The sequence below is a fragment of the Vombatus ursinus genome, unplaced genomic scaffold (assembly GCF_900497805.2).
Source record: "Vombatus ursinus unplaced genomic scaffold, bare-nosed wombat genome assembly UNPS02014799.1, whole genome shotgun sequence".
Lineage (NCBI taxonomy): Eukaryota > Metazoa > Chordata > Mammalia > Diprotodontia > Vombatidae > Vombatus > Vombatus ursinus.
This window is the reverse complement of record NW_020954577.1, coordinates 41423881-41438225: the sequence shown is the minus strand read 5'-3', so window position 1 is coordinate 41438225 and position 14345 is coordinate 41423881. Positions and strand designations below refer to the sequence as shown.

General features: G+C 38.0%; 1 protein-coding gene across 1 annotated transcript in view; it reads right to left on the bottom strand.

Annotated features, from left to right (window-relative positions):
- Positions 1 to 14345, bottom strand: part of ZCWPW2 (zinc finger CW-type and PWWP domain containing 2) — a 147711-nt gene that overhangs the window by 36487 nt on the left and 96879 nt on the right. The window contains exons 6-7 of the mRNA XM_027871942.1: positions 11682 to 11743; positions 8981 to 9177 (exon numbers count right to left, since the gene is read on the bottom strand). Coding sequence (XP_027727743.1) covers positions 8981 to 9177; positions 11682 to 11743 — 259 coding nt within the window. The remainder of the gene's footprint in view (positions 1 to 8980; positions 9178 to 11681; positions 11744 to 14345) is intronic.

Below are 14345 nucleotides of genomic sequence, written 5' to 3'. Positions count from 1 at the left end.
AAAAGAGATGGAGGGGGGTGTAAACCTTACTCAAGGACTGAACTTCCTGAAACTTAGAATGGGCTAAACAGAAAGTGATCCTATGAAATAATTAGAAATATTAAAACACATTTAAAAATTGAAAAAGCAGAAGAATGTGAAGGTGTTTGACCTGGAAAACAGGAAAGATAATGTAAGAATCATTAGACTTCTAGAAAATAATGACCAAAAAAAAGAGCTTAGATGCCACATTCCAAGAAATTATGAATGCATATTGCATAATTTTCTTAGGAGCAGAGGGCAATGTAAAATTAGAAAGATTCCACTGGTCACATTCTGAAGGAAACCCCCAAATGAAAACTTTCAGGAATGTCAGAGCTAAAATTCATAGCTTCTAGGTCGAAGAAAAATTACTAAAAAGAAAGTTACATGATAACTGTAGTATATACTTAAAAGGAATAGCAAAGTTTTATACAATCAATTTGCAGTTTCACATGCAATCATCTTTTTTCTAATTCTACTATGTTGTGGAAATACTTGTTTTATTTCTTAAGTTCAGAATAAAGTATTTTTTTAAAAGACAACCAAAAAGAAAGAGTTCAAGCACCAAAGAGTTACAGTCAGGATCATACAAGAATTGGACTCTATCAATGAGTAGGGAACTTGGAATATGATATTCCAAAAGTAAAAGACAAAGACTTACAACCCCTGAATAACCTATCTGGCAAAATTTAGTATAATCCTGGAGCATGGAAATACACTTTTAATGAAATAATATATTTTCAAGTATTCCTGATAAAAGATTCTGTCAAAAGGTAGTCCTTTTGATATGGAATTGCAGAAGAAAAAGAGAAACATAGGTACATCCATTTGATGAACTGGAAAGGACTATCTATATGTAGATGAATTGCTTACGTACTAATAGAGAGCAAAGAAACAACCCTATTATCAGAACACTGATATTTTTAAGAGTCATAGAAAAAACTAAATATGGTAAGCAGAGGGTCTGGAGATGGTTTTGTTATGTTTTGATGGTCTTGGGAGAAAAAGGAAATGGGAAGGATGGAGAACTATCCTGGGGAGGAAAGGAAGAAGAGAAGGGAATGTACTCTCTCATATAATAGGGATGCATGTGATTAATATTATACAAAATTAGAGGAAAAAGTGGAGAGAATGGACATCCCACAAACTTCACTTTCATCAAAAGCAGACGAAGGTTGAGAGAGAGAGAGAGAGAGAGAGAGAGAGAGAGAGAGAGAGAGAGAGAGAGAGAGAGAGAACAGAGACTTTTTTACTTTTTGTTATACACCCAGTTCTTGACATAGTGCCTGGCACATAGTATGCACTCAATAAATGCTTGTGACATAATAAATGCTAACTGACTTACTGACTGGTATAGAAATACATTAAACAGGGAAATGGATGGGAACAAGTGGAAGGAAGGGGGCATTATGAGGGAGGACAAGATAGATATAATCATAAGCAAAATAAAATCCAATGTGAAAGGACATATTGGGAAAATGATATTAAAAGAAAAGGGGAAAAAGTAAAATTCTGGGATCAAGATTGGGCAAGGGGAGGAGAAGAGAGACAACAGAGTGAAAAAGGGGGACACATCACTTATAGATTACAAGTGTTGGGCAAACTCCTCTTCCAACCACTCCCTTGTAAAAGAGGTAAGAAAAGACAAAGATGGAAAATTAAAACAGGACACCACTAAGGATCATAATTGTGAACATGAATGAGAGGAACTCACATACAAAACAGAACAGGATTGCAGAATGGATTAGAAATCAGAATCCAACAAGATGTTTAGAAGAAAAATAATTGAAACTTAAAGATTCATACAGTTAAAATGGAAGGCTGAAGTAGAATCTATCATGCTTCAAGTCAACACAAAAAAGCAAGTGTGGCAATGATGATTTCAGACAAGGACACAGTAAAAATGATTTTAAAAAGAGGTAAGCAGGAAAATGACATGCTTAAAATCATAGATAACAAATCATTATCAATAATGTGTGTGTTGTGTGTTTGGAGGAAGACATAGACAGAAAACCTATAATAGTGGGGGACCTCAATGACCCTTTTCAAATCTTGAAAATCTAATAAAAAGATAAAGAAGGAAAAAGTTAAGGACTTAAATAGAACTTTAGAAAAAATAGATGTGATAGATCTCTGGAAATTACTTAATAGGAAGAAAAGAAGGTTCACATATTTCTCAGAAGTGCATGGGACCTTTACAAAAATTGTCTATGTATTATGGATAAAAAAAACTTCAAAAATATAGGAAAAAATAATAAATATATCCTTTAATGACTACATGGAACTGATTAGAATTTATAAGAACATGACCCATTCCCCAATAGATAAATGATCAAAGCATATGAAATCAGTTTTTAAAAGAAGAAATCCAAGCTCTCAAGAAATTGAAAAAAGGGGCAGGTAGGTGGCGCAGTGGATAGAGCACCGGCCCTGAAGTCAGGAGTACCTGAGTTCAAATCCGGCCTCAGACCAAACACTTGACACTTACTAGCTGTGTGACCCTGGGCAAGTCATTTAACCCCAATTGCCTAAAACAAAAAGAAAAAAACAAAAAACAAAAACAAAAAAAAAGATATTTAAAAAAGTTTGATGTTATTAATATTTAGAGAAATTCAAAGTAAAGCTACTCTGAAGTTCTACCTCAGATTGTCAAAGATGATAAAAAAGGGAAAATAACAAAATGTGGAGAGGCTACAGTAAAACGTGAATTCTGATGTACTCTTGATTATTGGTGAATTGGTCCAGACATTCTAGAAAGTAATTTGAAACCATGTGCAAAAAGTCACTAAACAACACACATGCTCTTTTGACCCAACACTACAATATTTGACCTACACCCCAATGAGTGCAAAAAGATTCATACTCACAAAAAATATTTATAGCGACTCTTTTTGTAGTAGCAAAGAACTAGAAATTGAGAAAAATATCTTTATATTGAAAAATAGCTGAACAAATCATGGTGTATGAATATAATGGAATATTATTGTGCCATTAAAAAGGGATAATTTCAAAAAAATCTGGGAAGATTTTATGCAATGATGGAGAATGAAGCAAGTAGAACCAGGATAAAAATATATATAATAACTTAGAAATACTTAAGAACTCTGATCAATGCAATAAGCAAGTATAATTGCAACATGAACACTTCCAGATGAAGCATTCTAGCTACCTCTTGACAGAGATCTAATGGACTAATGATGCAGAATGAGACATACATTTTCACATACAGCTAATGCTGGAATTTGTTTTTCTTGACTATAAATAAATAAATAAGTGGATGGATGAATGAATGAATGAATGAATATGTGTGTATCTATGTATTTGTTATAAGGGCTTTGTTTTGTTGGGTTTGGGATTTTTTTTTTTTTGAAATGGTGGGGATGAGAGGATTAGAGGGAATAGGGATAGGGTAGCCAAATAAAAAGAAAAGAAAAGAAAGAGGGCTATTAAGGCATCTTTCTTCTTTTTTAAAAGCAGAAGAAAAAAAAGAGAAGGCTAGCCTTTTAAAAACACAGATAAGCAGGATAGCTTTGAAAGTTACTGGTTGAATGTGCTGTTTTTCTAAAAAAAAAAAAGAAGCTATACATAACAGAGATTTGCAGTTGCATGTATAATCCTTTTTCCGTTCTACTAGTGTATGGAAACGTTCATTTTATTTGATGTTTGTTAAGCTCAAGACAAAACTAATTTTTTAAAATAGCATGTGGGTGGTGTCAACACAGTAGTATCACTCATTGAATTTATAATTAGAGATAATCTAGTCCGACCCTTCATTGGGCAGGAGGAAAACCAGTCTGAGGGCTGTGAATTCATTTGTCCAAGGTTACAGAAGCTATCTAGTTACAGAACATGGATATCTTTATCTGACAGTAAGGGAACACATTTTCTTACTGGATAAAGAAGTTATTACTCAGTCCTATGACAACCTGCTCCATCACTGCCTAAGGGAAAGACTCAGGTGGAATGTTTGGCTTAAGTGTTGAATGATGGACAAATGAAAGGTGAAGGGATAGCACAATAAATTCCAACAGTGTAAATCACTGTTTTTGATCATCATTTTGGACTCAAAAATCAATTTTTATGGCAAAGAAATGGGAAAAACAATCATCTTTTACCAGCAAAATTGCACCCTGACAAAGTGGGCCTTTGCATGAAAATTTTGAAAAACCAGAGGTAGTGGCTGCTATAAGCTATTCTATTTTTGTTAACTCTAATGCTTCACTGCAACCAGATGTATTGGAACCAAGCTAAAAGCAATCTACCGGAGCACAATTATTTCCTTTGACAAAGAGGTGGGGAATTCTAGGTGCAGAAAACTGCACACACAAGGTCACTCTGTGGTTATTAAAGGAGGGTTCTATCAACAGAGGCATATGTCAGGAAATTATTCTGATATAAAAAAGACATCAATAAAATGTGTTACAAAATAACAATATCTTTATGAAAGAGGGGAATTTGAACTCATGTAGGTGCTCTCAGACCCCAAGGCTACAGATCTTCTAAGAAGTTCTTGCCCCTCAGTGGCTCTATGGGATGATACAAAAGAATAACTGGACAGGGAAGCTGCAAGGCCAACTGGATCTTTCTCGACATGCCCCAAGCACTTGTGAGGACAAGCAGAGTGAAGATAAACCACCTTCAGTAAAGAGATGCATGTCACCACACAAAAGAAAACCCAAATGAAAAGCAAAATGAGATTGGAGACAGCCTGGGCTTCTTCCCAGGGGTTCTTCTGTTCACTCATCTTTTTCCGGATAGCTCCATGCCTGAGGCAAGAAAGCAGCAGAGGGGATCTGTTACAATATTTATCTTTGGAGAAAGATGCATTTAAAGCTAAATGAATTCTTAAGTGAGTTACAGTACATGAATTCCATATTAATAGCAAATTTAGCAATTAATGCAGGCTCCAAGGCATCTGATCATAAAGTGTAAGTAACTTATGTTAGCAATAGTAGGCATAGGAGCAGGACTTGTAATTTCATTGATATAGGAAATTCTCAGATGAGGAAGCTACCTCTAATGACCTGCAGGTCATTACCATCTCTGAACCTTATAGTCTTACAGAGTTGCCTAGAGCAAAAATGTCAAACCTATAGCCCCAAGTTTCATAGGACAGAAAAATTTCCTAATCTAATTGGGAAATGTTTAACACAATAAATAAAAATACAATACAACAGAGATAATTTTAATTTGTGGTTTTCTAATACAATATGCTGCCCCCAGGAATTCATTTCTATTTGAGACGACACCACTGGCCTGGAGCACAGACAGGTTAATATATTGCATATAGTCAAAGAGCCAATGTGTGTCTGCTTGAACCCAGGTCCCTCTGACTTCTAAGCCAGCTCTTTATCCACTATATTTCTCTGCCCCTCTGCCAATAGTAATAACAAAGAAAAAGTTCCTCCTGTAGAGAACTTTCCCAATAATATATTGGAAAGTGCGAACTCTTTTCCTCTAAAAAATACACTGAGATTTCCAAAATTCTCTGAAGAGTAGTCATTTTGATATGAACTCAAAGCAAGTTCTCCAGTGCAGCCCCAGGGATCTGTTCTCAGATTCATGCAGTTTAATCTTTTTATCAATAACTTGGATGAAAACAGAGATGGCAAAATTATCAGATCAGTAGATAATTCATACCTGACAAGGATAAGTAATAGATATGATCAGGGTTCTGGGCCCCACAAGTTAAGAAGGACATTGATAAAACACTCAGAGGATCTAGTATGGCAAAGCAGCTTTAGGTCATGCCATATGAAGATTGCTTAAAGGACCTGGAAATGTTTAGCCTGAAGAAGAGAATACTTAGGAGGAAATATAAGGTCATCAAAATATTTGAAGGGCAGTCATTTGGAAAACTGGTGAGATTTGCTCTGCCTAGGCTCATGAGACATAACAAGGAAAAATGCATCGGAAGTTGCCAAGAGGCAAACGTGGATAGTATGAGAAAAGACTTCCTTCAATGAGCATTCAACAGGGGTCGCCTCAGGACAGAACAAGTTTTCCCCACTGGAGGTCTGCAAGCAAAGACTGGATACTGATCTTCTTAGGATATCAGAGCATGGATTCTCATTCTGGTAGATGTTGGACTCGGCCTCTGAAAGGCATTCTTACTCTGTAATTCCTTGATTCTGTGATTCTGAGTGGATATCCCAAAAGATCTTGACACATTAGCACATTAGACCATAGTTAATGATAAGAAATGCAACAGGGATAAACGTAAAGTTATGTATTTGAACTAAAAAATCAACTTCCCAAGGGTAAGATGGAAGGAGAATGGTGAAGACTTTTGTGGACTTCAAGTTCAATGAATGGAAAGTGTGACATGGTGATCAAAAACACCAATTTGATCTTGGGTTACTTTAAAAGTGGCACAGCTCCAGAAAAGGGATCTGATACAGCCAGCCCTGCTATATTCTGCCATAGGCAGATCTCATCAGAAATATTGTTGCTTTCTGAGCACCAAATTTTAGGAAGGATTTTATAAACTGTAGAGTGTCCAGAGGAATGTAACCAGGATGATGAAAGGCCTCAAGATCATTCCATATGAGAATCAGTTGAAAAAACTGGAGATGTTTAATAATATTCATGATAGTGGTCATAGTAGCTAGCATATACATATATAGACACATATATACACAACATACGTGTGTGTGTATATATATATAGAGAGAGAGACAGAGAGAGAGAGAGAGAGAGAGAATAGAAGCATTTTAAGGTTTGAAAAGCACTGTACACATATTACATCATTTGATCCTTACAAAAATCCTGAAAAGTAGGTGTTATTATTCTCTCCATTATACAGATGAAGAAACTGAGGCTGAAAAGTTAAACAATTTGCCCAGGGTTACACAGCTGGAAAGTGTCTAAGACCAGATTTGAACTCAGGCCTCCCTGACTCTAACTCTCATACTCTATCCACTGCACCACCTGGCTGACTCTTGGTTTAATATGAAGAAGACTCAAGAGAAACAGGCAGGGTAGCTATCCTCAAGTATCTGAAGATTTCTCATATGAAAGAGGGCAAAGACTTGTTCTTTGGAGACCCAGAGGGCAGAATTCAAAGCAATTGTTGAAAGCTGCAGAGGTGGGTTTAAGTCTGGAATTAGAACAAACCTCTTAACAATTAGAGGTGTCTAGTTAGGGCTGCCTGAGTAAGTTATGAGCCCTCTCTGTGGGTTTTCAAGCCTGAGTAAGTTATGAGCCCTCTCTGTGGGTTTTCAAGTGAAAGCTCAATGATAATTTGCCAGGTATGTTTTAGATAGGGTTCTTACCCAAGCATGGCTTAGACCAAATGTCCACCAAGATACAACCATGAGACCTATGATTCTAGAAATTTTTCATTAAATCAGTGTGCTTTTAACTTCAATCAGCAGCATTTATGAAGTGCCTACTATGTGCCAGGCACTGTGTGAATACTGGAAACAAGTATCACAACAGACATCAGTGAGGTGTAGAGAAATCATTTTCATCTCCCCTCTCAAAAGCATCTTGCTTCGATCCCACCAGGCTGGCAGCGCTCTTCCATTTTTAAATAGTTCTTAAGACTCTTATTCTCCCAATTACTTCCCAGGAAATTTCCCTTCTTCTCTCAAGGTAAGGGCATAATTAGTGCAATTAATCATTCATATAAAACAAGGAACTATTCAAACAACTCAATGTGTGAATGGCAGCAAAGCAACCTAACCATCCTCCCATTTCCTTTAAATTTCTGGCCTCAATTATGGGAAGCCAAGGTATGGAAGTGGGACCCTGGAGAAACAGGTGGAAAGTAAAAGCACATGATTGAAAAATCTTTTCACAAAGATCCTGAATGTAGCCAACATGTTCTTTGACCTCTCAGCAACAGTGGTAGAAGTTTCTCTAGCATTTCTGGGGATAGTACCTCAATTGCTGAACACATTAGTGATCCCAAACTACCTAAATCATTTACTACTTCTTAGGAATTATTCTACCTACCTGAATCTTTCAGTCTGGATCCAGTTTTAATGACCAGGTGACCTTGCAAGTCATTAACCTGATTCATTCAACAGGAAGGATCAGGAACAGAGGCATCTAACCTCTGCCTTGTTGAAATCCTGAGGAAGTACCAAGCTCTCTATGGTTCTTGGGTAGCTATGGTGGTCTAAAGAGCGTGATTAGCATGGATTGAACAATTCAATTAGCTCTGAACTTCCACTTAATAAGAAAACTCCTCCCCCTCCTCAAACTTGTGTATTTCACTGAGTACTAGTCACATGACAGGAATATAATAGAGCTGCTTCCCCATATTAAATGGCAGAATGTGATTAACTGTCTATGTAATTCTACCTTTTGCATAGAATCAAAAAAAAAATAAGTTAAATCACATATAATAGAACATCTGTGACTGCAGACACCACCAGACCTAGGCAGCTCTGGCACAATACCGAGGAGGTTACTCTGCACCCAGGAGTTCTAGGGAAGACCTCGATTGGTTGAACTCTCCAGGACTGCCTCACCTGCAAGTAGGCAAAGGAGTATAGGATGCACAACATAATAAGTTGCAGGTATTTGACTTGCTCTTTCAATAAGGCCTGGAAGAACATCCAAGAATTCTGTACTTGGCTCTCAGCTCCTCCTCCTTGCACAGAGACACTACCTCGGAATGTGATGCAGACTACAGCTCCTCAAGGCAGGCGGTGTTGGTGTTGTTTTCATTCAGCACCCTATCAGGGACAGTGATCTCCAATTGTTTCTTGCCAGTTAGCTCACCATTCAGGAGCAGGAAGAAGGAACTTAGAATAGCAGACCACAGCAAAAAGAAGACTGCTCCTGCCATTCTGCACTGGCCTCTTCCTCTATGTCTCTCTTCTTGTTCCTTGCTACTACGTCTCCTCACTCACATGGGATGCTCTTCTGTTCCCCAACTCCCACCCTCAGCCAAAGACCAGACATTTGATGCAGACAAAGAAGGACTTAAGGGCAAGAAGGGGCTCACCCAAAGAATGAAACATCTTTTGCAGAGGCCAGGGAGGCCTGCACACCCAGCCCTCCTTGTGATCCTCCATCTCCTGCACAGTAGCTAAGAGGTAGCAGGAACAGTAAATGCCACCAGGAGGCGATCATTGGAGATGACAGTGGCTTCTTGAGCTCTTTTTCCCCTAGAAGTACTGAGGGTGACATTAGAAGCAGCAACTAAGGCAGTCACGCTGCCCCCAATAGGATAATACCTTGTGATGGCAACAAACTACACCTTCATCTCATACAGCTAAGAATACAGCCGTCCAGCCTGCACTCTGAGTCACCTCATATTTTTATGAGCAGGAAAAAATAATAATATGATCCCCCACTATATAATAGATACTTGATTTTTATTATCATTGAGTTCAATCAGACTTAAGACCCACTGTGCATGGAAAACTAAAAGTTACCTTACTAAATTTAATGAAGATTGAACCTATAATGAAGCTATTTAGTCAACTATTAAATAGAAGCTAAAAGAACCTAATCAAAATTAAATGCAAATGCCTAATAATAAGATTGCTATCGCTACAAAGCAGCCACAGAACCTAGACTAACTAGGACAGTGCACACTTATAGGCATAGAGACACAGTCCTGCTTTACACTGATCCTTTATTCTAAACCTTTCATTTTGCCTTACCTATCCTATATCTATCCTTCCCCCTCACTGTGACCCTCCAATTCAATCTCCCAGCCCATCACCCCTCTTCTGGTCTTCCTCCCTTTCCTTCATAGTAGTAACCTTATTGACCAATTCAACTACACATTTTTGGCTAACTTTGAATTCTTTAGCTCTTGTCCTTATCTCATCACCAGACAAGCTTTACCAAATCTCAACTCTGGATTACCCCCGACTAACCTCCCTGTTTATATTTATGTGCTAATGAATAGACCTTGAGTATGTCTTGTAACCATGCCAAATGTGGAAATAGGATTGGTCTCTCTTTGATCAGGCTGCTCAATATATGGTGGTGAGTGAGAACGTAGGTGGAAAGGTCAGCTGAGGCTGAGAAAGATGGCACAGCAATAGCCAACATGCTGGAGGGGCCTGGGTCTTTCTCCTCTGGCACCTTCACTGTTGTGAGGATCAGGAGCTCATAGGGATTGGTGATTTTCTGTGCATTTGTGGCTTGTGCTGCTCCAGAACCCAAAAAGAGTGAGTAGTGGCAGCCGGTGGACAAAGCTGGAGGAAGAAGGGGTGGGGATGTTGTGTTTCAGATCCAGTCCAGAGTTATTTATCTAAAAGGTACCTGCTTGGGCTTAATCCCAATTCCCATTCTAGAAAAGAGATATCCAGCAGTGAAGACGCTGGGAGACTTGGGCTCAGAGTCACACCTTAGAGTGTGTGGACACTCTAAGGACACTGGATGCCTTTCCATTTTCAGTTACTGAATCCACCCATTTTCTGATCTCAAGGTGTTGATCCATAGCTCATGCTTGGCCTTCTCCCCAAGGGAGTGGATCTTATAAACTGTGTTGTTGTTAACAATAATTACAAATAAAATTGCATAGAACATATAGTCACTTATAACATATCCTCTTTCCCCCTCCTTTTCCTTTGCCCATTTCTTCCCTCTTTCCTGAGGTTCGTCATTACTCTCCAGAATATAATGTTATTAAAAGCAGCTAGTCTTCTGCCATACTGAATTTATTTCAAAAGAAAAACAGCATCAAGAACATAACTCCCATGAAAATTCCAGTGTCTTTTTGAAGATGACAGGCTAAAAGTGTACAAACCTAATTACAACAGGATTGCTAAGGTTCTATATACTCTAAATAAAAAGGAATGCTCAACCCCAATACATATAGTCTCCTATCACCTTATTTCTGGGGCCCTTGTTCACATTCAATCTGCCCACTGCCCACCCCATTCCCCAAGAAGAATTCCCCTAAAGAATGTCCATTAAGTTCATTCTTTAGCTTTCCTTTTTTTTCTGCCACCAACATATTGGGTCAGTTTAGATCTGAAACGACAGCATTTAAATAAGTGCTCTTGTACATTCTTTCAAATGTGTTCTATACTAAGACCACCACTTGAAGAGAAAAACAGAGTTCATTCCTTTCAAGACATCATTATGTCAGGAGCTAGCTTCACGTTAATCTTTTCAACATGAAATATACAAACTGCCTTACAAATTTTTGACTATTTTAAAATATTATTTCCTTGACACAGGCTAATAAAAAGAATCTACATTCAGATCACCTGTTGAGATAACTAATGATTCATTTTTCACCTCACTTGTACTTAAGGAAAAGTCGATTTTTGGCAGTGTTAGCTTTTAAATTTTTCAATGATACCTCTTTATGCATATGATATTATGAATATAAGACCCAACTTGAAAATACATACATATGTGTATATTAAAGTCATATTTCAAAAATAATAATAGTTTGATTTTTTCATTCCATTTTATTCATTATTCTATATTATTTTACTATATGGTAACACTAGGACACTGTGTTGCAGAATACTGCATAATGGTCTACCATAGGCATTCCATGGTCAATACAGACCAGTAGTAAGACTTAAAGAAAACAGACATCTAAATACCTACATTTAAAGGCCTATATGGCTAATAATGTCTCATTACACTTTATACTGTGATGATCTAAATTTAATTTTTTCTTAAACCAGTAGAGATTAAGATTAATCATGCACAGTAGAACCAGAACTTACTCTTTTCTTGGCTTTTATGGCAGCTTTAATATTTGCTTCAGGTTTGTCCACTAAAGGCATCCCTATAAAATATTGAGAAAAGAGCAAATTTAGCAATCACTTATTAAATACCTACTGTGTGCTGAATGCTATGCTAGGTGCTGTTGGAAATACCAAACTTAGATAAGAGCTGATTCCTGACATAATGGAGTATACTATATAGCTTAGTAGATGAGCAAGATACACACACGGGACATAATGATGCTGGTTGGTTGTTTGTTCGTCGTTCTTTCTTGAAAAGGACCAAAATGGCATCACAATGTTGAAGTCAAGGTACAGCGTGTCTAACTGTGGCTGATCAGACCAATACAAACTCAGAAGGCTCTACCACAGGTTGGGCACAAATAGCCCCCATGAACATTTGGAGTGGAAAAGTCTAAACCTGCACATCTCGCGTTTCTTTTGACCTACTGCTGTCACGCTTCACTCATACAGCACAGAACCTTCTTTGATTGCAGCATGCTGAGATAGGCAGTCCTTTGTCAGTATCTCCCAAGCCACACAACTGATTCCAAAGTTCTTCAGAGTGACCTTGAGAGTGTCCTTGTATCACGTCTTCTGACCACCACCTGAGTGCCTGCTTTGTGTGAGTTCTCCATAAAATAGCCTTTTAGGCAAGCCTATGTTTGGTATGCAAACAACACGGCCAGCCCATTGGAGATGTGCTCTCTGCAGTAGAGTTTGAATGAGTAACAGTTTAGCTCAAGAAAGGACTTCAGTGTCCAGTGCCTTATCTTGCCAGGTGATCTTCAGAATCTTCCTAAGACAATTCAAAAGGAAGCAATTCAGTTTCCTGGCATGGCACTCCTAGACTGTCTAGGTTTCACAGGCACACAACAAGGTCAGCACATGGCTCTGTGAACCTCCAGTTTGGTAGGCAGTCTAACACCTCTTCTCTCCCACACTTTCCTTTGGAGTCTCCCAAACACTAAGCTAGCTCTGGCAATGCATGCGTCAACTTAATCATCTAATGTGTGCATCCCTGGAAAGTATACTACCAAGTTAAGTAAACTTATCTACAGTATTCAGATTTTCTCCATTTGCTATAATCAATGGTTCCACATATGGATGGTATGGTGCTGACTGATGGAGAACCTGTGTTTTCTTGGTGTTGTTAGGCCAAAGTTAGCACAAATAGCAGAAAATTGATCCATACTTTGTTGCATCTCAGCTTCAGAGGCTGCACTGAGTGCACAATCATCTGTGAACAAAAAATCATGCACCAACACTCCCTCCATTTTAGTCTCGGCTTGTAGCCTTTTCAAATTAAATAATTTATACACAACATTTTGGATACACAACATGTATATTTAAAAAAAGTGCAAAACAGTTACCTGTGAAGTCCAAGAGAGAAAATCATTGACAACAGAAGACTCAAAGAAAGCTTCTTAAAGGAGGCATCATCTAAGTTGTGTTTAAAGGATGGGGAAAAATTCCAAAGATTAAGGGAGGGGGGAAGGTGAACATTCTAGGCATTCAGAACCACCTGAACAAAGAAACACGGGTGAAAAGTGCAGTGTGTGTCAGGGTATAGAGAGCAATATAGTTATATTGTATGGAAGAGAATTGAGGGCAGTGAGGTGATGTAGTGGATAGAATACTGGAATCAGGAAGACTCATCTTCCTGAGCTCAAATCTGGCCTCAGATATTCACTCGTTGTGCAACCCCAAGCAACTTAACACTTAACCCTGTTTGCCTCAGTTTCCTCATCTGGAAAATGAGATGGAGAAAGAAATGGAAAACCACTTCAGTATCTTTGCCAAGAAAACCCCAATGGGGTCACAAAGAGTTGGACATGACTGAAAAATGACTCAACCACAAAAACAACAATATGAGATAAAACTGGATAGTGACAGATGATTGATCTTGAATGTCAAGCAAAGAGACTTTATTCAGTATGGAATAAGCACTAGTAAAGATTCCAGAGCATGATCTATCTATCTAGGTCTAGCTTGATCCCTAAGAGAAACTGCTCTGGTAATAGGACTTGGGATACACAGGAAGGTGAAGGCCTGGAAGACCTGTTAGCAAGCTCCTGCAATGCACCAAGGATGTGGTGATGAGGGCCTCTAGTAGTGGAGTAGCAGTGGGAGTATAGAGAAAGTGATAGATGTAAAAGATGTGGAGACACCATCAATAGGATCTGGTGAGTGACTAGGTTTGACTAGGGAGGGAAAACTCAAAGATAATACCAAGGACTCTGGTAGAACCACTGAAAAAATGACAAAATTTAACCTAGCAAATCAGATTAAACTATAATCAAACTTACACATTTTTTTCAATATCACTGACTCTAAGTAAAACTTTAACACCAAAACAATCCCCAAACTAAATTTGAACCAAAGTTACATGTAATATCCTGTAATAAACACAGCACAAATACCAAACTATGTTTTCAGTCATCAGAGTTATTTTTCTATTACTGAAGATGAATTTTCCACCATCAAATGAAATTATCTAACTTGAATTTTGTCAAAAAAAATGGCCTAAAATAATTTTTTTTTGTTTTTGTTTTTGGTTTTTGTCTTTTTTGGGGGGGAGCTAGGCAATGGTGTTGAGTGACTTTCCCAAGGTCACACAGCTAGTAAGTGTTATGTGTCTGAGGCCGGATTTGAACTCAGGTC